Below are 27341 nucleotides of genomic sequence, written 5' to 3' on the forward strand. Positions count from 1 at the left end.
AATAAGATCCCATTGCCTCTAGCTAGCGAGAAAACTGGGTGATGATGAAGCGAATGACACATGACAAGAGGCAAGCTGCAACGACAAGATTTCATGGCCACTTTTTTTTTTCTATTTCTTTTTCATTTTTTTTCCTTTCCCAAATAAGTCTAGCATAGGCACCGTTTCCTTTCCTTAGATTAATTTCGTAGATTCTTTATTTTCTTTTAATAACATGAGCATTTATTTTCTTGTATATGATCATTTCATTACATTGCATCGTAAAAAAAAAAAAAATATATCCATGTCGAATTAAGCACAAGGTATACCAATGATTTGAGGCACCTCTTGTAGCCACATCATATCTTCTTTCACCTTTAGAATATGCAATCCTTTCTTCATAAACCACTTTGAGCCTCGTCTAACGATAGACCCTTCTTTTTTTCAACCTACATCTACCTAACCTTGGGATGGGATGGTGTGTAACTTATGCAATTCTAAAAAAGTGCTTGAGTAATTCAACAGATTAAAATAGCACAAATAGCAAAAAATAAATAAAAGTGTACAAAAGGGCAAGTGTTCCAATGTCTTTGATATGAAAATATCTTTGATAAGAGTATGTCTCAGATTGCGTCTCTTATCGAGTGCTCGATACCGTGCCTGAGAAACATGAATGCCAAGTGAGTGATAGACCGCATGATCGGGATTGCCCACACTTATTAAAATAAAATAACTGCTAAAGGAAAAAGAGCTAAAAAAGAGTAGAAACTCAAGCATGAAAATACAAATATTCAAAAGCAAGGTTGCACACCTTGGGGGCTTATCTAGGGTCTTGAGCCTTTATCCCTTTTTTCTATAACCTTTAGCCTAACCACGTTACAACCCTTAAAAGACCTTTTTGAGTTATACACACACTCGTGTGAGGTTCGGCTAGAACTACGTTCGGCTTGATTCCTAACGAATACGTAGGCAACCTCACATCGAGGTGCGGCTGTAATAAACATGCATTCATATTCACATTCACACACTTGCACCATGATCATATCAAGGGTTCCCTATGCTCATCCATATTCACTTAGAGCTAGACTTGGGGGCTTGATCCTTATATCATTAGCTTACCTAGCTTAAGAGTCACCATCGTTTGACTCTTTTCAATATATCTTTCCACACTTAGCTCTTGTGGTCTAGCTTTAGTGTCACTTTCACACACTGCACAGATACATGACCAAATATACTTCCCTTTAGGAACCCTTTGTCATGAAATCTTAACATAACGCTGAAGCTTGCCATGTCATATCAAATCACTCATTAATCATAATCATCATTGCATCACGAAGTATGAAGTGCTTAGCCTCCATGCCTAAGTTACCCAAATACCTTCATCATTGAGTCAACAATTGAGATAGCCTATGATGGGTTAGTCCTTGCACCTTGAAAGATAGTATCAAATGACATTTGACTAAGCTCATTCAACATGCATTCGAAAACTTCGCTTCTTCTTTTTCACGTCTTTCTTCTTCGGGAGAAAGTCGGTACCCTCCAAAAAAATGACGGAAAATTTTTGCTTTTTGCAACACAATGCACACACAAGTCATGTACACATTGAGTCATGTCGTGTCATATCACTTTGATATGAGTCTAACACATGTGTCATTTCACATCGAGTCGAATCAACCTCGAGTCAGTCAATCATATCGAGTCAAGTTTATACCTTGAGTCGTGTCAAGTTGATGAGTCAAGCAATGATAAGCCTTACATCAACCCTAAGATGATTAAAAAGATTGGCAAAGTTCTATAGTCAAATAAATACAGGTGCATCAGAACAAGGAAGACCCTTTCACAACGTTTGGCGACAGAGTCAATTCTTGGGGCTAGAGATATTTCAGCAACGACAGAGCTCGAAGCCTCTCGGAAAGCTGATTTCGACCTCATACAGCAATTCCGGGTTCCTTGGTACGCCAGTTAGCCCCTATAAGCAATTTGACATGATTAAGTAGTCAGTTTGATTACAATCGCAATAAGTGATTGACCTGATGAAAGATTGTCTCACTTAGCTTAAGCGCCTAAGTATTAGCTCATTACAAGCACCAAAGCATCGGTTCAAAAGCAAGCACTTAAACGACAATTTTTCCAAAAATTGGATTGTCATCCCCAACTGACAATATTTCCAAAAATGGATTGTCGTGCATCTTCTTCAACGACAATTTTTCCAAGATTGGATTGTCATCTCTGGCAAAGTTTCCAAGCGTGGATTGTCGTGCTCCTTCTTTGTTTGGAAAGTTTTTCCAAGTTCGGATTGTCATACATTCATAGATCTTTGGCAAGTTTTCCGAGATTGGATTGTCATACACCCAGTTCCCTATGGAAAAATTTCCTAAAGGATTGTTGTAGGTCTCTATTCATCATAAATTTTGGCAAAGGTTCCTCAATGTGGATTGTCATTCATTTCAGTAAGTGGCAAATTTTCCCGAAGTGGATTGTCGGTCGACTCTTTTTTTTGCAAATGTTCCAAGACGCGGATTGTCAATTGTGGCAGTATTTTCCTAAAAGGATTGTCGCATAGCGTTGGAGAATTTCCAAGGTGGATTGCTTTCAAGAGTTATATTCCAAGATGTGGATTGTCGATCGTAGCAAAATTCTTATGAAAGATTGTTGCGAAGCATTGGCAACTTTTCCCAAAAATTGGATTTTGGCGAATTTTCCGAGATACGAATTGTCGCTTCATCGTGGAAACATTTCCAATGATGGATTGTTACGAAGCATTGACAACTTTCCCTAAATCGGATTGTCATACATCATACAAGAGTTGTGTTGGCAACTATTCCCAAACAAAAGAGGATTGTCATCACAGCAAAATCACCGACATACTGGTTCACAAGTAGCAAAGCGCCAACATACTGGCATAGCAAACATTAAAAAGCAGTGATCTTTTCGAAGACTATCACAGCAGGAAAAAGAAACTCTTTGTTCAGAACGTCAAAGCAGCAAAGTGGCATTCCCTAGCTTGCGGAAAGTTGTCACAAACAACTGGAGGTAATTTCAGGCGAAGTTATCTTCGATGGTATTCCCTAGGATGTGGAATATTATCAATGGGGATGGAGATTGTTTCAAGAGAAATAATCTTTGATGGTATTCCCTTGGACGCGGATTATTATCATTGCGGGGAGGATCATTTCAGGCGAAGCAATCTTCCAAATTTGGAAGCAGTTACAGGCGTAGCGGTTTTCAAGCGGGATGGCATTCTCTAGCTTGCAGGAGGTCATCAAAACAATCAGTTACTTTCAGAGACGTGTGCTCGACGGTGCAAGATACGTGTTTCTTAACTCTTTTATCTGTTTAACTAACGCTAGTTTGCAGGTATCGGCGTTACAAGAGTGATTTAGGATCGCAGAACTGAATCATTCTCCGTCCCTATCGATACTTTGGCTTTCGTTTTTTGAAACCTGCGTTTCTACAAACTCAGTCAAAGTGGGGAATTATGTAGACACCCATTTGTGTCTCCCCAAAACCAAACCCAGTGATGAGTACCTTTCGCGTCGAATCATAATCGAATGAAACGAAAGTGTGGAAAGGTCTAGTGTTGCGGAAAGTTTTATTTTCTTTTCTCTTCTCTCTGTTTTTGAAAATTTTTAAGAAAACAGCCAATCCAGTTTGGTTGGTCCTAATATGGGTCCAATAGTGGTGTAGTTGGATGGGGCTTTCAAAGACCTTTCCAACGATATATTATAAGCCCAATTCCGATGAATATTGAGGAAGTTATGGTCAATTTACCAAACTGGGCCCGGTTTGAGCTTTATGTACGACCCAATGATCTAGGGGAGGGCCTAATATGATTTATCATTCCTAATGCAATTAGGAATGGTTTTAGTCTTCTAGAATCTTCTAGAAGTTTCTTTTCATTCCTAATTCAATTAGCATTGATAAATTGACTTTGATGACTTTTCAGAGTTTTAATCAAAATCAAATAGCATTTTCGAAGAAATTATATTATTTTATCCTGTAGTACGGTAAACTTATCGGATTTTCAAAAACGCGTTGAAATTAAGCTTGGCATCCAACCCCAGGCCTTGGCGCCTGGCGCTGGTGCTGGTGCCTGCCGCCAGCTAGCCAGGGTTGGCGCCAGCTATGTTTTCTGAGCGTCAGACTCTGTTTTGTTAATTTATCTCTTTTGGCTGATTTTCTCTATAAATATCGTATTAAAACTTCGTTTTCATTCATCAAGATTCATCATCTACATCCATCATTCATCAACAATAATTAATTCTTTAGCATTCTCTAAATCATCCATCTTTCTAACATTCAATTCTTTCTAAACCTTTGCTTTTTCATACAAAATTCCACATTCACAAGATCTAGAAACTCCTAGCCATATTTGAAGTTGCCTTCGCCCTAGACGTGAAAGGTTTTAATTTCTAAGGGTTTGGTCTCAAATCTCTCTTTCAATTATTTAATTTGATTGTTTTGATTATTATTTTCCTTGAAGTTACTAACGTGTGTATTTTGTTATTAGAAAGAGGTACGAGGCATCAAAGTAAGTACTTTAATTGATTAATTGATATTATGATGTAGAAATCATGTTTATATTGTTATTATGATGTTCCTAGTATCATGTCTAGGGTATTTTTAATATTAAATATGATTGTTACAATGTTTCCTATGTTCTTCCTAATATTTGTGATTAATAGTATCATGTTAGGGTTAAAGATTTGATTTTCATTGTTTAGTGACATGCTAGGGTTTGTTATTAATCTTGTTAGTATCATGCCTAGGATCTTGCTATTATTATGCTTTAATATTAACGTGAACATGATTGTGATTATAATTATTATAATTTATGATTATGATTATTATTATTATTATTATTATTATTATTTTGATGATGATTATTTTATCTATGATGATTATTGTTATGATTATAATTTTATTGTCATGATAATAATTATTTATTATGTTGCTTGATGCTTATTTATATTTATTGCTTGATCATGCCTTTATGCATGTTTAAAGGAAATTGGTACTTGTAATCACGCTTAATAAGATATTTAATAATCTTGTTAGGGTTAATTTGATTATAATTTCAAGTGATCGCCAATAATAGTTTATTTATGCATTAATATTCAACCAACATAGATAAACAGGTTTAGAGTTAATCCTATTGATTGCATGTTAATTAGAAAGCGCACATGAATACGATCAGAATAAAGTAGAGGCCTATTATTAGGGCAGGTTCAATCTCTTTTAGGTTGGATTTGTACCTTCTTCCCCAAACCCTTATTTGGTTCTAGACCTTATGGAGTTGACGATCTCTTGGATCGTTAAGGGGTGTAACCTTCACCTCGTGAACGGTTTACAAGTTCCTAAGAAAACTTGTTGGCGACTCTTTTGCTCTATCTTCTTCCCTTTTAGACGCCACCGTACTTTAGTGTATGAATACAGTGGGGTTCAAGCTAGTGGGATTTTTAAAGGCTTGAAATTATTCCCTACAGTGAGCACCCGAGGCAACTGCCTCGGGTTATGCCAGGCAGCTGCAAGCAGCCAGCCACCAAAGTGCAATAGCTGCCAGGCAGCCGCGGCAGCAGCCTAGGCAGCTGCCCAGGCCAATGCAGCAGCAGCCTAGGAGCTGCACAGACAGCTGCAACAGCCACCAAGCAGCTACAACAGCCACCAGGAAGCTGCAACAGCCACCAGGGAGCTGCACAGGCAGCTGCAGCAGCCACCAGGCAGCTGCCAAGGAAACTGCTGCAGCAGCCCAGGCAGCACCCAAGGCAGCTGCAGCAGCCATTCAAGAAACCGAGTCGCTCATGCAATTTTGTGTAATTTTTGCGTACTTGCATTGTTAGTGTATTATGGGCAATGTTTGTGAAAAAAATTCCAAACGGAAAAAAATGTAAAAAATGGGCAAGTAGAAGTGGAATAGGCGATTTTTGGTAAAAGTCGTCCTAAAACTTAGTAGAATGCTAAGTTGTTATGATTTTAAACTTTAGACACCTAAGACTAGTTGTAATTGACATGTTATGATAGATAAATAGCTCATTAGATAAGAAATGTAGAAAACGGGTAAAGTAGTAGTGAAATAGGCGATTTCGGGTAAAAGTCGTCCTAAAACTTATTAGAATGCTAAGTTGCTATGATTTCAAACATTAAACACCTAAGACTAGTTGTAATTGACATGTTATGATATATAAATAGCTTATTAGATAAGAAATGAAGAAAACGGGCAAAGTAGTAGTGAAATAGGCGATATCGGGTAAAAGCCGTCCTAAAACTTAGTAGAATGCTAAGTTTCCATGATTTCAAACATTAGACACCTAAGAATAGTTGTAATTGACATGTTATGATAGATAAATAGCTCATTAGATAGGAAATGTAGAAAACGGGCAAAGTAGTAGTGAAATAGGCGATTTTTGGTAAAAGCCTTCCTAAAACTTAGTAGAATGCTAATTTGCTATGATTTCAAACATTAGACACCTAAGACTAGTTGTAATTGAAATTTTATGATAGATAAATAGCTCATGAGATAAGAAATGTAGAAAACGGGCAAAGTAGTAGTGAAATAGGCGATTTTTGGTAAAAGTCGTCCTAAAACTTAGTAGAATGCTAAGTTGCTATGATTTCAAACATTAGACACCTAAGACTAGTTGTAATTGACATGTTATGATAGATAAATATCTCATTAGATAAGAAATGTAGAAAACGGGCAAAGTAGTAGTGAAATAGGCGATTACGGGTAAAAGCCGTCCTAAAACTTAGTAGAATTCTAAGTTGCTATGATTTCAAACATTACACACCAAAGACTAGTTTTAATTGACATGTTATGATAGATAAATAGCTGATTAGATAAGAAATGTAGAAAACGGGCAAAGTAGTAGTGAAATAGGCGATTTCAGGTAAAAGCCGTCCTAAAACTTAGTAGAATGCTAAGTTTCTATGATTTCAAACATTAGACACCTAATAATAGTTGTAATTGACATGTTATTATAGATAAATAGCTCATTAGATAAGAAATGTAGAAAACGGGCAAAGTAGTAGTGAAATAGGCGATTTCGGGTAAAAGCCGTCCTAAAACTTAGTAGAATGCTAAGTTGCTATGATTTCAAACATTAGACACCTAAGACTAGTTTTAATTGACATGTTATGATAGATAAATAGATCAGTAGATAAGAAATGTAGAAAACGGGCAAAGTAGTAGTGAAATAGGCGATTTTTGGTCAAAGTCGTCCTAAAACTTAGTAGAATGCTAATTTTCTATGATTTTAAACATTAAACACCTAAGACTAGTTGTAATTGACATGTTATGATAGATAATAGCTCATTAGATAAGAAATGTAGAAGTCGGGCAAAGTAGTAGTGAAATAGGCGATTTTTGGTAAAAGCCGTCCTAAAACTTAGTAGAATGCTAAATCGGCCAAGTTAGAATGATGTTTGAAATATTTAACATATATACATTATTATTTTTTAATTATTAGTTTGAATTTTATGTAATATATGAATGATATGTTTAATGTTTGGTATTTTTTTCTTTTCAAAGGTTTGTAAGATTTAAAGGGAAGTCCCTTTGACAAAGGAAGAAGTTGATGAAATTCGTGACATGTGGGATTTTTTGTGACATTTGATGGCATCTAGGTAGAATATATAATATATGTGTGTTAGTTAGATAATGAATGAGATTGATTTTTTTTTTTTATTTATGAACAATTAATATATATTTAGTTACTATATCTTTTTTATTTTTATTAAATCCATATGTACATTATATTACTTATTTGTAATTAGTACTATACATTATTTATGAGTTTTATATATATTAAGTTATTATTATGCATTTTATTGTTATTGAATTATTGTTATTCCAAAATTTGTAATATTTTTAATTAATTATTATTAATTATTAATATTAATTAATAATATTAATTAATAATAATATTAATAATAATAATAATTTTAAAAATTACAGATTAATGTGCATATCAAAACAGGTCCCTAGTAATATTATTATTATTAATTATTATATATATATATAAATAAAAAAAAATTACAAATGGGAAGCGGTTTTGGCGCCAAACTGCTTGCCATTCCCCCCAAATGGGAAGCGGTTCTGAACCGCTTGCCATTTACATGGCAATTGGGAAGTCCCCTAAACCCATGCGGTTCAGAACCGCTTCCCATTTGGGGGTTTGAACCGCTTCCCATAATGTTTTTTCTACTAGTGTAGGCACTAGATTAAGGCTAGAACCCTTATTTAAAGTCCTTCCTATAGATTTTGGAAATCTTTGAGTATAGCTAAAGGTCTTTAAAGAAAACATACAAAAGATATCTCATGAGCCTTGTCATGCACTCACCAAGAGTGACAATTTGGAGTAAAATATTTCTAACTGGCATCACTGAGCCATGGCGCGCGCGCACTACAATCGCATGAACGCTATCCTGCTCTGAGCTCATACCCGAAGCACCTACATACCCTAGGCTTGTGCGTGTTATGCGCGCATGAGCAAAATATGACCCACTTTCAATGCGTAGTAGCTCGGCCACGTGCGCGTTTTCTTGTGCGACAACCATCTTTAATCTTCTTTTTCTCTTTTTCTGTAAAAAAGGCTCTACCTCTTGTAATTACTAACTAAGCTCATTTTAGGACTTTGACTTTAAGCTATTTTAGAGAGAAAGTGTAGAATTAAACACTATTTTCTTCAAATTTCAATCGATTCAAGTTTGATTTCAATTTGCAATAAAAGCTTATTTATATTTCTTTCTATTATTTTCAATCCTTGGTTTAATTTTGTTGTTTGATAATTTTGATGGTTAATTTTCATACTTTGATTAGTGATTTGGTTAGTTGCTTAATTCCTTAGATTATTACAATGTTGATGATAATCTTAATTAGTTTTGGGATTGAATTTGGCTTAATTAATCATGAATAGTAAGTAGATTTTAAGATATGGATAGAATGAAGCATGCTTGATTGGTAATTGAGTTTGATATTTGGAAATTGATCAATAATTACCATGAGATTAAATAGATTAGATAAGGTTTGCATGTTACTTGCATGGATTGGTCTAGCTTAGCTACCCTTAATTGTAAGTATAATTATATTGCATTGCTGATATTGATTGAAGTGGGAACCTATGTTGCGATCACCTTAATTAGATTAATTTGATTGTGATATTCTAGTTTTTTCCCCAATGGAGAGATCTTGGGTGAGATAGCTTGAAGATAGTTATCAAATAAATTTTAATTGCTTAGACTTCACTAGTTTTGATTGATTGATTCCCCATTTGTTGATGAACAGGATTGCATATGGATCTCAATTCCCTATCACTTTTAGATTCCATATTCACCCTAATTAGATTAATTTAATTTTTGACTTAGCATAGATTAACCTTCAACACTTGATTCCGGTTTTAGCTTTATCATAAGTCAGTTTCAATTTTCATTTTATTACCTTATGGACCGACCTCCATCAAATCAATATCACTAGTTTTAGCTTGAGTTATTACGAAGTATAAATTTTACTTGATTACTAAGAGTAAGTTTACGACCTAATTTCTAGCATCTCAAAAGGCACTATTGTTCAGGAGAGGCATTTTTGTTTGATTGGTATTGATTGATTAAGCTTATTCCATTAATTGAAAATACAAGAAAAAAAAAAATATCCTACTTTAGGATAAACTTGAATTTTGCTACTAATCATTTCTGTATGTTTTTATCCATAGAGTTCTTAATAGGTCCTTAGTACCTTTTGATTACGAGATTAAGAGAACCCTTAGAAGGAGAAGAGCAACATAAAGGTCTTTTAACTCAAGTCAATCTAGAGAGGTATCTTTGAAAGACCAACAACAAGGAAACATGGGAGACAATCGAGGGCATGCGGCCTTTAAGGAGTTAGGCACCCCGGAGGCTTAAGAGATCATGTTTGAAATTATATCTATTAATAATGATCTTGACAAGACAATGTAGAATGCATGTGCGATATTCTTTCATGAGCCGTGGTAAATAATACTCCCTAGAATACTCCCTCAGTCCCTAATTATTTGCCCCAATCATAAAAATCACTTTATTAAGACTTTGGGCAAAAAATAGTGCATTTGGGTTGACACAAATATCAATGAGGAGAGAGATAGAGAGAGAGAGCAAATTGAAAAAGATGTCAAAAATAGTATGAGGCAATCTTTTAGAGACAACAAAACAAAAAAAACAAGTGGAGCAAACCATTGAAGACGGAGGAAGTAACAACTATAGAGAATATAGGTATTTTTTTTACCTCATAGCCCGATATAAAGGACGGTACCAAAAGCCATAGGCCCCTGGAACTCCTGCTATAAAATAAATGATTGCGAGCAGCCAAATTTTAACTCCTGAAACAAATATATCAACTATAGTAAATAAAAATTAAGGGTTTTTAGCAAATTAAGTAACCAATGTGTAAGCCCATATCATTCACACACCGTTCCCTTTGATCCAAGCAATTGTGACAGCCACGAAATTCCAAAAAAGACAAATTACAAGTCCTGTACAAGCCGAGTAAAATAACTAAGCTAAGAAAGTTAATGTACAAAAAAAAAAAAAACCACATTTTACCAATAATAGTAGCTTATAAAACAGCAATCCAAAATTTGTTGAATTACCACAATACCACTACATGATAATTGCAAAGAACGAAAAAGTAGGGCTGGCAAAAGCTGACCCGACCCGAAAACACGACCCAAACCCGACCTGAAAATAACGGGTTATGGTTGAGGTTTTCGACCTGAAAACTTAAATGGGTTGACACGAACCCGACCTGAAATTTAAATGGATTAGGTTAAGGTTGAAAATCCCAACCCGAAATTGACCCCACATAACCCGAAAAAAATCTGATAATCCCAAAAAAAAAAAAAAAAAAAAAAAAAAAAAAAAAAAAAGTAAATAACCGACCAAACCCACCTAATAGATCAGTAACACCCTAATATCCTAAATTAGTCTATCAGCCGTACATACACCAGGCCAGCCCAAGTTTTCCTAACCCTAAGTATATAGTCTCTGCCTCTTTCACTCTTACTTTCACTTTCTCTCTCATTACTCATTCATGGCGGTGTTTCACCCTACTCATTAATTCTTGTTCGGCATTTCTCCACCACCGTCGCATCATCGCTCTCTCTTTAATTTGCTTCATCAGCCTCACTTCTTCGTTGCTTCACTATCGCTTGACCGATCTCGCATCAACAAGCAGGTTAGCAGGAGGTCATCAAGTGAACAATAACTAAAGGATATTCCTAAAAATAATTGATCTTGGAGACCCATTTTATTTTAGATCTTATGTATTGTAAATTTGTAATTTAATTCGGTTACTAATTTATTGTAGCTTATATATCTACATTTTTAATTTGTTGATGGTATCAATTTGATTATTTTATCAATGATTTTCTCTATAAATTAAGATGCTAATATTAAAAACTGAAATGAGAAATTTTAGATCTGAAATTTTGAGGTAATTCAAAATCGAAAAATCAATGACCAAAAAAATCAGGTCAGATTCGGGTTGACCTGAACCCGAAAAAATTAGGTTAGGGTTGAAATTTTTGACCCGAAAAGTTAAATGGATCAGGTTTAGGTTAGGGGTACTTGACCCGAATTTTAACTGACCCGAATATGAACCCGACACGACCTGATCCGTTTGCCAGCCCTGCGAAAAAGGCAACCTAATTCTAGTAGGTATGACTGTAATATTATATTTGCAAAAATAAAAAAAAAATTGTAAAAAGAAAAATTATGTGATATGATCTATTAAGCCTATTAATAAACTTAATTAAAATAATATTTTTATTAGTAGTTACAGGCATATCATGTAGATTTTAGCTCAAGAATTCAAATCACCAGTACTAGCGTGGAATTAGTGAAATAATAGCAGTTTCTTACCGCAACCTAAATTAAAATGAAGAATGGGCATTATTGCTAACGGGCAGAGGCAAGAATACAAGACTGATACTTTAACTCCTGAAACAAATTTTGTATCTTTTATACTTTTGTTTTTTTTTACACATAAAAATGAAATATATTACTACCTCCAGTCCACATTTGTTGCAACTTTGGAGGTAGTTGCGAAGGCCGAGGCAAAACTTTTAAGAGATTGATTAGAAAAAGTAAGGTAAAGTAATTAGCGTAGTAATATGGAGGGAATAAAAGTGGTCCCTTTATTTGACTTTTTTAGACCACTTAAACATTTTGATTTTTAGTGGGAATTTCCCACCAAGACAGTCTGGCAGCTTAAACAAAAGTGGGAAAAATGTTTCCCACTTTGTTTCCCTCCCAAATTTTCACCCCAAATTCAAACATTTTTCAACTTCCCCCAAAATTCAAATTTTTCATAGACATTCAATCAAAATGCCCCTTATAAAAGGAAGGCATCCTTTCCAAAACCCCTTATCAAAAGCACAGTATTAGGGGAATTGGGGAGGGGTTTGGGGGGTGGGGTGGGGGGTTAATAGAGTAGTTAGGTTACATCACCACAAATTAAGTATTGTTAGTTCAAAATAACAGGCAGCCCTACCAAATTACATCATTCTAATCCAAAATTAGCATTAACCTAATTCCTACAGCTGGGAAAGTAGTTGCAGCTTTTGTAATTACAGGAATAGGATCCGTTGAAAACCGTCCAAAAAAAACCAGCCACCACTTCATCACCAAAAAGCCATCCTGAAATAAAAAAACAGAAAGGGACTCATTGCAGAGTTCATAGATGAAGTTATGGATGAGTACATTCAATCTCAGCATGCATTGGATGATGAGTTCATAGAAGGTGAATTCTTCCCAGAAGAATATCCATGGTGGTACGATTCAGATGGTGAAGAACACCAAGAATAGCAAGGCAATGGTGATGGGTATGAAGGAGATGATGATGCAAACATTGATGAGGCACAACCACAAAACAGAGTAAACAAGGAATTGACTGTGGAACAAAAAAGAAATCTTGTTGATGAGATAATGTTGCACATGGAGGGGGACTCATTGCCAAGAGGTTTCTTAGCTAATTTGGCTAGAAAACATTCAGTGTACAAATCCACAACAACAAGATATTTCAAATTTATCAAGCAATCTCTAGCTCAAGGTATTCCAGTTGTTGTTGAAAACAAAAAATTGGGTAGGACAGAACCCAAACCAAAGGTGTACACAGATGAATTTCTAACTTCAGTTCCACTCTACAAGAGAGGGACTGAAAGAGGATATGCTGCAGCCCTTAAAATTCCCAAAACAGCACTGCACAGACTAAGGCAACAAGGGAGACTCAGGACACACACCAACACAATTCATCCAGCTCTAACAGAGAAGCATAAAATATCAAGACTTAAATGGGTACTAAGTCACATTGATCCAATTCCAGCACAAGGGGACCCAAACTTCAGAGACATGCAGCAATGGATACATTTGGATGAAAAATGGTTCTACATTAATCCAGAGGCAAGGACGTTTTATTTGCTGCCCACAGAGGATGATCCATACAGGGCACAGCAATCAAGGAGATTTAAGATCAAAGCAATGTTCATGGGAATGATTGGGAAGCCCTTATTTGATGATCACACCAACATGGTACGTGATGGAAAATATGGGCTTTTTCCTTTTGTAAAGTATGAAATGGCAAAAAAAAAAAAAAAAAAAAAAAAAAAAAAAAAAAAAAGCAAAAACAGAGATGTAGGGACTCTAGAGACTAAGGCATTTCAAAGTGTCACTAAAGAATGCATCAGGGATATGCTACTCACACATGTCATTCCAACAATCTATGAGAAGTGGCCAGAACAACTACCAAAGGACATCATCATCCAATGGGATAATGCAAGACCTCACCAAGTTCCAAGAGATGAAGAATTTCATGCAGCATGTAATGCATATGGATTCAACATTGAATTCATTTTTCAACCAGCTCAATCACTAGAAACAAATGTTCTTGATTTGGGTTTGTTTAGTGTCATTCAATCACTACAATACCAATCATTCCCAAGGAATCTAGATGAGCTCATACAAGAAGTTGCAAGAGCTTTTGAAGAGCTTGATCCAGTTTTGAACAAGTACACATGGATTACACTACAATCATGCTTGATAAAGATACTAGAGAAGCAAGGTGGGAACAACATCTCTCCCCCTCACATGAAGAAGAGAAGTTTGGACAGTCAAGGTCTACTACCACAATCATTACAAGTTGATAGGAATCTGATTGGTGAAGTTGTTCAATTTTTAGACTCAATCACAGATATAGTAGATGATCATGGACACATGAAAGTGGATGCAGACTGAAGCACACAAACACAAGAATGCAAATGGAAGAAGGACTCAAGATATGACTGCCACACATAACATTTTAATATTCAAACAACTTTTTGAGTGAGTTTATGTCTAGGTTATGTGTCATTTTGGTAAATATTAATTGACATATGTTGTAGGCAGTCATGTAATTAGTCTAGGGTAAACCTTTTGTCTAACCACACATGTAATATCACAACAATTACATTTATATCATTAACTAGTATTTCCATCAGAATGGGTGTTTATTTAGTCAAAGCTTTAGTGAGTGTTGTAGTGGCGGATCTGTGTTGGTGCATACTGAGTCACGTGACTCAGCAGCACCAAAAAAATTTGATTTTTTTTTTTTAAAAAAAAATATCAAAGAGACCGCTTATTGTAGAGAGGCGGTCTCTTTGATGCTGCTAACAGAGCTGACGCAGGTTTCCTTTTATAAAAATATCAAAGAGACCAACTATTAAGGTAAGTGGTCTCTTTGATGCTGCTATTGCATTTCACATTTTAGAGCTGCTTTCTTTCTTCATTAAAGAGACCGGTTATACTTAATAACAGGTCTCTTAAGTTATCTCATTTTTTTACTTAATAATTATTAATAATTTTTGCTTCTATTTATAATTTTATATCCTATATTATTTGTGCAACCAATTTCAATATTTTCCCACAAATCTAAGTAAAAAATCATAAAGTTAATGTAATTGTTTTATATTACTATTTGTTTGTAACATGTTATTTGTAATATTTTCAACTTGTAAGATTGAATTTTTAAATAGTACGGAGTATTTGGTTGTATTATGGATTTTTGTGTCCTATTTTAGATTGAAATCGATTTGGTGAATTATAATTTTGTTTTTATATATAATTTTTGGATTGAAATTAATTATGAACAAGATTTGGAAAAATTATTTGTACTTTCACAAGTAATCAATAATTGATAGTGACTCACCAAGTCGGAAATCCTAGATCCGCCACTGGAGTGTTGGTACCTCAACATCAAACTTCTAAAAGAGGTATTAGGAGCATCCAGACCACCCAAGTAGCTATCAAGTGAGTCCCATCATCATATGGAAATAAAACATGCACTTCACACCAACATGGGGGGACTCATTACAAGTAAGGGACTCAAATGCATAGGAACACCAACTTCAACATTAATAAACAGGGGACTTGCAACTGATGGCATGAGTACTATGCATCAGGGATACTACCACAACTTAGTTCCACCAATTACCAACAACAACTAACATAGATACATTCCAATAAACACAGAACCGAAAACACACAGCATACAACCCCGCATAAATTCTCCCCAACAAACAGTCATCTTATCCCAACAACATCCAACATTACATTCACATCAACAACCATATCCAATCGCATACAAAGTAGGGTTTAAACCAACAAAACAGAGGACTCAAAAATTTAGGGTTTATAACACATACCACAACCAAAAACAAAATTAGGGTCTATACCAAACAACAGATGAAACAATATACCAACAACACAATAAACAAGATTACAAAACAAACAAACAACAGATTAAAGAAAAAAATTAGGGTTTATAGAGTTTACGCTGCTGAATCAGTTAGGAGGAGGCTTAAATTGAGGGTAGTAGATCTGTAGGTACGCCTCGATCACCTCCTCCCTCGCCATCCCTCCAGTGGACCAGATCTGATCCGCTTAGCACCGGTGGAAGGCCCTTCACCTTCTTCCTGGGACTCAGGTGGCTTAGCCACCTCAGCCACCTCCACCTCTACTGGATTAGACTCCCCAGTACCAGATCCAGCGGCGGAAAGCTGGGCCTCAACAACTTCAGCCGCCACCTCAGGCACCACCACGGCCAGAGGAACCACCTCAACTGGTGGTTCCTGTTTAGCCGTAGACACAGGGACAACCTTCTCCTCCTCATCGCTCACATATTCAACTAATTTAGCACCATGGATCTTCCTCCTAGCAATAACAGCAGCACGACGAACGGGTTTCATGTTACACGTTCCTCGTTGGGGCTTGTACGTTACACGGCCAGATCGCCGCTTACTTCCACTCGTTTCAAGGGTCGCATGGCAAAGAAGATCCAGATCTTTGTCATTCGAAGAAGACATACTGGGACTCAACAAAAATAACAAATATTGAAGAAGGGAGAAAGTAGAGATAGAGATGAGAGAGACACAAAGTACGATCTAGAGAGAGAGAGGAGATCAAATTCGGCGAATAGTGAGGAGTGAGAAAAAGAAGAAATAGGGTTTGGGGGGGTTTTATTCTGGAGAATTCTCTAGAATAAATGTACTCAACCATATTCATCAGATCAATTGAATGTAGGAGCATTCAATTGCGTTGGTTGGGATGATGAAGAATTTAAACAGTTGGGGATTTTTTTTGGTGGGAGAGATTAACATAATTAATCAGTTAGGAAGTGTAAATAGATTAGGTTAGTTGTTTAATATAAGTGGTTAAAATATAAAGTAAGGGTAAAATTGTAATTTTACCTATAAAATTTTACTAAATAAGGCAATATTTGGGAAAGTTGCAACTAATATGGACCACCTCAAAATGGCAAAAGTTGCAACAAATGTGGACCGGAGTTAGTACGTAATTAGAGTTTTACAATTAAAAGACCCAACCTCATTCCGCACATCAAAATGTGAGGTTGGTAAATAGCTGAAGCCATAAGACCATATACAAGATGAAAAATTAATGGTCTTACTACTAAAAACACTGTGCCCCTTCGAAAAGCAATAAAAACAAAGTGAAAGACAACAACTAAACTAGAGAATCCATACACCAGCAGCAGGTTACTCCTCGTCAGAGTCTTCATCCATTTATTAACAGATTTACTTTTTCAAAATAAACAATTTTTTTTAAAAAATAAAAATAAACAAACTTTGTTACAGTAATTGCCCACAACTCCTTTTTTCGAGTTAAGAAAACAATTAGGTACTCAATTCTTCAATTTTTCACCTTTTGGATACTCAATTTTTTTTGTTCACCTTTTAGGTACTCTAACTTATTTTCAAGCTAATTAACTCACCACTAACCATACCTAATTAAAAAATTAATTTAATTAAAATGATGATGTCTAATCTTGAATTCCAATGTGAGAATTACAAATTCTACAATGGATATTTTATCATATAGTTTGATTTGATTGTTTGAGAATGTTAAGGTTTGATTTGAATTTTTACAGGAGAGGATGCACAAAGAAGATGAGTTTGATGGAGGTAGCTACTCTTTTCGAAAATTATGATAAAACTAGTGCATCAGTCCTTGATCTTCAAGGAAGGCTAATGGCTGAAGTTGAGTGGCTTCCTTTGTCACTTGTGAAATTGTCAAATTTAACTGAAATTGACTTATCGAAGAACGAAATTATGGCTCTTCCATCAGATGTTGGTGAGCTCAAGGCATTGAAGAAGTTTGACATCCACTCGAATCAACTAATAAACCTTTCGAGATCAATTGGAGAGCTTACAAGTCTGACTGACCTTGATCTTTGTGGGAATAGGCGGAAATCTTTGCCAACTTCCTTTGAGAAGTTAGTAGGTTTAGGGCTAGTTTGATTGATGTAGGAAGTAAATTCCCATGGGAAATTCTAATTCATTGGAAATTACTTTCTTTATTAAAATTCTTAAGAATTACATAAATATGTTTGGTTGTCATGTGAGAATTTATAAATCATGGGAATTGTGAATGACCAAGGGATGGGTGGGTAAGTAACTTCCTATGTTTTGTGGGAAATGAAAATTCCCATGAACTATGACTTCCCCCATTTTTGCTTTTTAATATCAACCAAACAACATACCCAAAAGGAAATTCATGGGAATTTTGAATGTCCATGAAAACTAAAGGCAACCAAACAAGACCTTAGTCAATCTTGATTTGAGCTCTAATTTCTTTACCCAATCGCCTGATTCAATTGGCAACCTAAGCTCATTGGAGAAGTTGAATCTTGACGAAAATGAACTCGAAGAGCTCCCTAGTGCAATTGGCTCGTGTATGTCTCTGGTGGTGTTGCAAGTAAATTTCAATCGGTTGAATTCTCTTCCTGAGGCGATTGGGAACCTTGCGAATTTGGAGATTTTGATAGTCCGCTATAATAGAGTGAAGAATTTGCCAGAAAGAATAAGAAAAGGGGGAAAAAAGAATCCGACCCGCTCTTTTTTTATTCGGGTGCGCCCACGTTGAGTTAAGTCAAAGGTACTCAATTGTTAACCTTAGGTACTCAATTGTTGGGGAGAATTAATTTTTTTTGCCGGAAATTGGTACTCATTACCCAAACAGTAAGAAAATAAATTCAGTACCCAAACGGTGAAAAATTGTAGAATTGAGTACCCAAATTTGTGCTTAACTCCCTTTTTTCTGTACAATTTCATCCTTTAACAACTTCGGCAACTTCACGTCTTTACTAAGAAGACACTAACCCCATCAATTTTCTCCAGCAACTTTCTTTCTCCATTGCAAGAAAAATCCCATCATCCCAAAATTGTTACCCACCCAACCCAATTCTAAACATCTTCTCCGATTCTGCGCCGGTGATTTTTCCGACAGCTTCGGCGTCGAAATTAAAACGAAAACCCTATTGAAAAGAAAAGAAAAGAGGGGAAGAGTTAACCCCGTCGGGAAACGCTGATAATTCGCACTTGGTACTCCGTATATCCAGTGCTATTTTCGATTAAAACGAATTAATGTTGGTGTAGATTAATTCATTAATTGAGGTATTATAATGGTTAGAAATAGAGTTGTTTTTTTTACCATCAGATCAAAAAATACAGATTAATGGTTTTAAAAAAAAAATACAGATAGATGAGAATTGTTTTCTTTTTCCTTCAAATAAATTCTAGAGATTAGAAGTGTGATAGGAGTTTTGGGAAAAGAGACTTTCATTGAAAATGGTGAGTAGGTTGCTCAGTGAATTAATTATACTAGAAAATAAAATAACAAAACCTTTTTTGTGCCCCGGGTGTACAGTAATTTATTGTACATCAGCAATTCTCACACGTGTGCCACTAATAAATTCATTATCCCCAATATTCTGTATTATTCTCTCTCCTCTCTCTCTTCCAAAAAACTACCAAATTTATGACCACATTCAACCTCAAATTACAATAAAGTTGTTGTTAGGATGATCTCTCATAGAGTTTCGCTTCCTTTGATCTATATTTCTCAGTCTGCAATTGATTTTTCGTTTTATCAAATTTCGAACCCTAACATTCTAAAATTGTTTTTTTTTTGTGCTACATTCTTAAATTGTGATATTTTGCTCTCAAATATTTCTGATTTAGGTTTCTAATTGATATTCCGTTCAAATTTCCAAGCCTTCATAACTTTGGATTTAGAGAACGAGTGAAGTATCAGTCGAAAAATTAGGTATTTTTTCCATTTTAAAATCAAATTTTCATTTTTATGTATAAAAATTACCCTTTTTACCCACAAAAGTTACCCTTTTTATGTATAAAAGTTACCCTTTTTATCCACAAAAGTTACCTTTTTCGTGCATAAAAGTTACCTTTTCTACCCACAAAAGTTACCCTTTTTACCCACAAAAATTACCCTTTTTATCTGTAAAAGTTACCCTTTTTACCCACAAAAGTTACCCTTTTTATGTATAAAAGTTACCCTTTTTATCTATAAAAGTTACCCTTTTTACCCACAAAAGTTACCCTTTTCGTGCATAAAAGTTACCTTTTCTACCCACGAAAGGTACCCCTTTTATACATAAAAGTTACCCTTTTACCCATGGAAGGTACCCTTTTCACGCATAAAAGTTACCCTTTTTTTCTTCTTCTGCTTCCTTTGCAACGTTTCTTCTTTCCTCAGCATCTTTCTTTTTCTTCTTTTTCTTTGCAATTGCAGCCTTTTTTCAATTGCATTAACATAATCAACATTTTGAAAAAAATCATGAAAAAATTAATAAAACACACCTTCATCTTCTGACGACTTCTTTGTACTCTTCTTCTTCTTCATTGTATAATCAAATAAAAAACAAAGAACAAAAACAAAATAAAAAAAAAACCTAAAAATCGAAGAATAAAAACAACTAAATTAAGACACATTTTCACTTTAACTTTTTTCTTCTTCAAAGATTTTTTATCAACCAATTTAGTTGATTCTACTAAAAAAATTAACACGAGAAAGGAAAAACAAAAGGAGAAGAGGTAAGATGAAAATGCAATGAAGAGGAGAGAGAGAGAGGATAAGGAGATTATAATTGTATAAAGACCAAAATACAGAAAAGAAAAGAGGAGAGAGAAAAAAATCAGAGAGTGTTTCAGGAGGAGAGGACAAAATCAGAAAGAGGAAAATAAAAAAGTTTAAAAAAAAAACCTGGCACGTGAGAAGACTAGAAGAGGGCAATAATTCCTCAAATTGGGCCGCGCGCCATACACTAAATATTGTACACCGGCCTCTTTAAAAAATTTGTGTGATAAAATAATTACTCCTAAAATAATGTCATTTGTGGCTTATAAAATTCACTAATCAATTCTTCTCTAATTATATATATATATATATATATATATATATATATATATATATATATATATATATACTAGGTTAAGTCTCGTGTCATGCATGATCATAATTAAATTTTATAACAAATAAATAATATTGTTAATTCGACGATAATTTATCCAAAAAAATTATTTTTAACAAAATAACTTGAATTTTAATAGCTTATACCAATACTAAATACGTAAAGGTTATTGAATTGGATTATATAAATAAATAAACATAGTAATAGAAACTTAGAAGTTATAAGGTTTTATATAAGAAAAGTAAAATATTAGCTTTGGTTAGTACCCATATATGAACTCATATACATTTGTCACTTTGATCGACATAATATGAAATTTTAGTAGAGTTCATTTTACTTTATTAGGATAATTTGTATTCAATAATCAACCTTTTAAATATATCTTTAGTAATAATCATATAAATGTTTAGAAGAATTAAATAATTTTCCAATATATGTTGGTTACAAAGTATACCATAACAAACTTATTTTGTTCTTTTAAATGTTACGTATAATTTTAAGATTAATACAAAGTATGCTACCAAAATGATTTTTCTTTTTTAATTAAAATAAATTTTATTATCAATGATAAAAGTTGTAGAAAATAAAATTGATATTCATAATATTATAATATTTTTGGAAAATAATATATTCCAATACATTATTTTTAATCAATGTTAGTATTTTTGTAACTAAAAGTTTCCTAGTATATAGAATATATGTAAAAAACTTAATTGAATATAATTGGATTAAATATGTTGTCAAAAAACTTAAAAGGGAAGGTAAAAAAGGCGGGAAAATTTTTAACCAAGAAGTGACAAGTGTCATTCCTAATTTCGCCTTTAGTATAGGTTTATTGATTGATATATGCATCCCTAAGGACTGCATATAAGGAGTTAAAAGTGAAAGAGTAGATGTTTCGGGGTTTTCTGATGTCCTGCGGGAGAGTTACCATTCCGAGACTGGAACCGGACGCCTGTACCTGCAAAACAAACGGATGCTCCGGATGATTGGAGATCCGCCTCCGACGGTCAAGTTAGTACTTGCTTAAGGAGTAATTAATGCGAAAATTAAAGTGATTGGGTCTCTCTAGGTGAGAGTGTTTAATGTGCGTAATCCCCCTTAATGAGGATTAAGGGAGGTATTTATAACCTCGGGAAACGTGCCAATCCTAGGTTTAGGTTAACCTTTGGCTGATTGGGCTTCCCTCGGAAGTTGGGCCTAGGTGGCCGGCTTCTCCATTAGGCATGGAGTATGCCACGTGTCATGACATAATAGGTCCAGGGTGGACGAATAAGCGTGTGCCACGTGGCAAGCCCTGAGAGGTCCAACTGGGGGACACTTGGCAGGACCTGATTGGCCCACGTGGCGCATTCCGATTGGTGGGAGCAAAATCCCCTAATCATTTGCCCCTCACAGGTGGCACGTGACTGGTCACGTGTTACCTGTGACAGGTGTCGCCCTGTAACAGGCGACGGCCTGCTACAGGTGTCACTCGGCGAAAGGCCGAGAGATTCTCCCGCCAAAATTTTGAATTCTGGAAGTGACCCTTCGCCTTCTCACTTCGCCTATATAAAGAAGTGTTGACTTCGGTCATTTTCTCACTTGAGAACTTTGTGAGAGAACATTCGGACCCCTGATTTTGCTCTAACATTTTGGACCCTTTCTGCCTACCGCCTGCTCTGACACGCCGACTGCAAAGGATTTTCAGAACTTCATCAACGTCACTCGTCCAGGTAACCGTCGGTTCTCTTACTCTTAATTTTCTCTTTATTTTATTCTTTTTTGAAATGGCACCACGGAAGCACACGACACGGCCTAGGTTAGTGATCAGCCGGTCACCGGGGACGGCTGAATCTAGGACTAGGAGTGCCGCCTGCCCTTTTCCGGACCCATCTTTGCCCTTTATACAAAGTCCAACTGTCTCTGTGTCTATGCAGAACATGATGGCCAGAACAAAAAGAACTGCTAGGATTTCGAACTCAGACGGCTCCTCCCACAGGGTGCCGATTAGTGAAACATCTGACCAGGCGCCAGATGTGGAAGTGAACCAAAGCGGCTTGAAAGCCGTCAGTTCTGAGGGAGGAGTCAAAGTGACCCCTTCCAATTTTACAGTTGACAAGTCTACATTTTCTCATGCTCCTTTTAAAGGAGAGGAGGCGGGCCCCTCTGGGAGAGGGGAGGAGTCGTCCTCTTCGGACTCGTCAGAGGACGAATCCGAGTCTAGCTCTTCTGGCCATGCTTCTCTGGACACAGAAGAGAAAAACAGTCGCCTACAGGAGGCGAGGCTTTCTCATGCAGTTGAGAAAGGGGACAATTGGGCGGAGCCATCCGCCTCTTACCGAGAGCAAAATACCCCCTACTACTGCACTGTCCCACGGGGCCGGATAACGGCCATGCAAGAGAAAGTGGGGAGCTTTATTGAGAACCACACAATGGGCCCCGACTTTTTAGTGTTCGTGCCGGATCCAGAGGACACAGTCGTCTGGCCGGCTAGTACTAGCTATGATGGCACCTGCTTTGGCTGCTACGAGGCGGCAATCAAGGCTGGGCTGCGCTTCCCACAGCATCTGGATGTTCAGCGGATCCTGGATGGGTATGAGTTGGGGTTATGGCAGTTAGCCCCGAACTCCTAGGTCAACGTACTCGGCTATGTGGCCGGGTGCGAACTGCACGGGGTGGAGCCGAACTTCGAGGCTTTCGCCCACATGAACTACCTCAGCCGGACCCCTAAGGCAGGCGGTACCGGCTGGTATCAATTGACGAGCCACAGGGGCTACCTCATGACAAGAGTTAAAGCAAACAAATGGAAGGACTGGCGGAGCACCTTCCTTATCATTGAGAGTTCAGACACAAAGCTGAACAAGCGCTTCAACAGGTGGAACAGGAATCTGCCCTTCTTGCAGGCGGCCGCAGCATGCCGCCTGTTCCCCCCAAGGCTAAGAAAGAGATACTAGATAAAGGACTCTTCAAAGTAGAGTCGAGGGTGAACTCTACTTCAGGGGTACGAGAGCAAGTACCCCTGCACTGCGTCCCGAGCTTCAAATGGCTCTACGACGAGTACTTTTTGGCCGCCTGTGGCCTCAGCAGTCGGTGCTCAAGAGGTAGCCGGCCTGTCGAATACTCTGTTTTTCCATGCATTTCTGTGATGACTTTTTATTAACTTTGCTATTTGTTTTTGCAGCGGACGCCATGAGCAAAATTACTGCCACCAAGACTGCGACGGCCATGTTGCGGGCCTCCATCATGCAACAGTCTTCAACCGACTCCCCCAACAAGGAGGCACCCTTGGTGAGCTTCGAACCCTTCACTCTCTTTTTCGGAGTTGGGTTTATGCATATACTGACCGAGTGTTTTTTTGTTTTTATTTTTTTTTAGACGGGAGCTCCAAGAGCTTCTTCTTCCCAACAACCGGACTCCAACACCCGGAGGACGACTGTTGCGAGCTCTCCTGGTTCTGCCAGGAAACATGCGGCGGCTGAGAAGCAGCCGACCACTCCTTCTAAAACTCCAGCTGTGCCACCTAGAAGTATGAAATTGTCCTTGTAAATTTTAGACTTGCTCCCTTCTTTACTAGGTCTAATCCATTTGTTTATGCTTGATGCAGCCGGCCCTCAGGAGCCTGACTTGGTCGAGGTGGCCAAGTCTATGATCAAGGTCGTTCCTCCAGTTGAAAGGGAGGCGGTCAGGGGTGTCGGCACCCTTGACCTAGACGGGATTACAGGGGTCCTTGCTGAGGTATACTTAGCATATTTTTGAGTATTTGAATTCCAGGACGCCTGTTTTTTTGTTTGAAAACTGACGCCTGTTCCCTTTTTACTTAGGCCTTGCTCCGAGTGAACGGCCTCCGTAAGCCGCTTGACAGGAAGAACAAAGAGGTAAAGGCCGCAAAAGCTATGGCCGCCTCTGACTGTGATAAGGCAATGTTTCAAATTGCCCAAAATGAGGTTCTGACAATTGACATTCTTTATTATCAGGTGCAGGCTACTTTTGCCATCCGGGCTCAGTTAGAGGCGGCCTAGAAGAGAAATAGCAAGCTGGAGGCGACCATCAACAATCTCAAGGCCGAGCTGAGACCTCTTCGCCAAAAGATGTCCTCATACGAAACCTTGGAGAAATCCTTGGCGAACGTAAAGGAACGCCTGGTGACCCTGGAGAAGAGTCTTACTCAGGAGCTCTCGGAAAAGGCCGAGCAAGAAAAGAAAGAGCTGGTCCGGGAGATGATGGAAGACTCTGCTCAAATCCAGCGCATGACCTGGGGCCGCCTCTTCCCCAATGCCGACTATTCCTCCTGGGAAAAAACGTACCGCCAGTGTTCTGATAGATATAATCAAGAGATCCTGGCGGCTGCTGAGGACGACGCGTCGGAGGAGGAGGAGCCGGTAGTGGCGCTTGTGCCGCTTGGGGGTAATGCATCGAAGAAGGGTGCAGCTGAAGCCGAGTCAAGCAAGAAGAGTGCTGACCAGGCGGCAGCTGCTAATATTGAAGATCTGCCCCCTTCTTAAGCTTTATGTCTTCTTTCCACGGCCTGCGTGCCGTTTGTTTGTATTTACCCGGCTAGGGGGCCGGGGTTCTGAATATTTGGCCGGTCTTTAATGACCGGCTTCTTTTTATGCTGAAATATTTCATTTTTGTTTTGTTTCAAATTTGTTTAAGTATTGAATATTCTGATATCCAATTGCACACTATACCGACTGTTTTGCATGGCCGATAGTTGCGGACAGGTACGAAATAATTAGTCACACTACCTATGCCCCTGGACGACTGGTTGTTTATCTCCAGGCTAAGCGATCAGTCGGCCACTTTAAAGAATGGATTTTTTTTTTTATTTTTTTTTTTTAAAGAGTGACCATGGAAACATAATTGTTACCTAGTCGCCAAGTGACTGAGTAGTAGAGGTATGAAGCGGTGGGTACCGGTTGTTCCCCTTTATTCGCCAATGTTTGTTGGCTATTAACTCATAAGATACCAACTGTTTTTATCCCAAGTAGTTAAGTCGGTCGGTTGACACGGATGGTTACTGCGAACACTTGTTTGACCTGATTAGTCAGTTAAGTGAGAGGTATCCTTGTCCGTGAAACGGCTACGTGGTTGTCTTGGTTAGACAGTCGTATAGGTTCCGTGTAATGATTTTATAGAACAATGTTCCACCCAAAAGGGAGCTGCTCTCTGCGACGAATTTCATCCGGATGGATGCCGTCGGACGCCTGCTATAACGTTGGGACCGGTCGAATTGAATTTTTATATTTTGATCAGTTGGCTTGGCACCTGGTCTGATCATTTAGCCATGAGCCTTTGATAGTTCTTGGTGAACTGTGTTCTGGGAGAGTAACCGGTTGTGTGGAACAAGCGGCGTGCCCCTCTTAAGTAAGAATGAAAATTAAACATGGAGAGTAGCCGACTGTTTGTCAGTAGGCATGCCCCTCTTAGGAAAAAATGAAAATTAAACATGGAGAGTAGCCGACTGTTTGTCAGTAGGCATGCCCCTCTTAGGAAAAAATGAAAATTAAACGTGGAGAGTAGTCGACTGTTTGTCAGTAGGCATGCCCCTCTTAGTACAGAATTGAATAAAACATCAAACTTTTATTAAGCAGTCCTCGACTATTTACATCATTCAAAAGAAATATTTCTTAAGATTATCTACATTCCAAGTTCGAGGCAACGGTTGGCCGTCTGGTGTTTCCAGACGGTAGGTACCGTCCCTGACCTCTTCATAGATTCGGTAGGGTCCTTCCCAGTTGGGAGTTAGTTTGTCAGACTCATTAGCCCTACCAACTGCTTTCATTTTTCTAAGTACAAAGTCCCCCACTTTGAGTGGACGCCTGTGTACTTTTTTGTTGTATGATCGAGTCATTCTCAGGCGCTAAATTTCATGGCGCAAGACAGCATTGCCCCTCCTTTCAGGGAGTGAGTCTACTGCCAGGCGCATGGCTTCCCAGTTTGCCTCTTCGTCATATAGCATTACTCGAAGAGTCGGCTCGTGGTGTTCAATTGGAAGAAAAGCTTCCGCACCATAAGTTAGGAGGAATGGAGTTTCTCCAGTCGCCCCTTTTTCAGTCGTCCTAATGGCCTAGAGAACATGTGGTAATTCATCCGCCCATAGGCCGCCTGCTCGTTCAATCTTTTTCTTGAGACCGTCTGAGATGATTTTATTAAAGGCTTCTACCTGGCCGTTTGCTTGTGGACGGCCGACAGATGCAAAGTAGTGTGCAATTCCTTGGTCACCCAACCAGCTTTTGAGAACAGGCGTCTCAAATTGGGGACCATTATCAAAGACCATAGACATGGGAACCCCGAACCGAGTGATGACATTTTTCCAGATGAATGAAATTACCTCCTTCGTCTTGATTCCTTTTACAGCCTCCGCCTCCACCCATTTAGTGAAGTAGTCGACTGCAACAAGTATGTACCTCCTTCCGCCTGTAGCAGGCGTATAGGGACCCAGAATATCCATGCCCCACTTAGCAAACGGTAGTGGGCTATGAATGGTAGTGAGGTCAGTAGCCGGATGGTGAATTAGTTTGCCAAACCTTTGGCACTTGTCACATTTTTTCACCATCTCCATTGCATCTGCTTCTAAAGTAGGCCAAAAGTA

General features: G+C 37.5%; 1 protein-coding gene across 1 annotated transcript; it reads left to right on the forward strand.

Moving 5' to 3' along the window:
- Nucleotides 1–5579: 5579 nt before the first annotated feature.
- On the forward strand, nucleotides 5580–14238 carry LOC110683258. Its single transcript, XM_021859605.1, has 3 exons — nucleotides 5580–5792; nucleotides 12814–13574; nucleotides 13692–14238. Exons 1-3 carry the CDS (start codon nucleotides 5580–5582, stop codon nucleotides 14236–14238), a joined length of 1521 nt encoding a protein of 506 aa, XP_021715297.1.
- Nucleotides 14239–27341: the final 13103 nt, after the last annotated feature.

This window comes from Chenopodium quinoa, unplaced genomic scaffold (assembly GCF_001683475.1).
Source record: "Chenopodium quinoa cultivar QQ74 unplaced genomic scaffold, ASM168347v1, whole genome shotgun sequence".
Taxonomy (NCBI): Eukaryota; Viridiplantae; Streptophyta; class Magnoliopsida; order Caryophyllales; family Amaranthaceae; genus Chenopodium; species Chenopodium quinoa.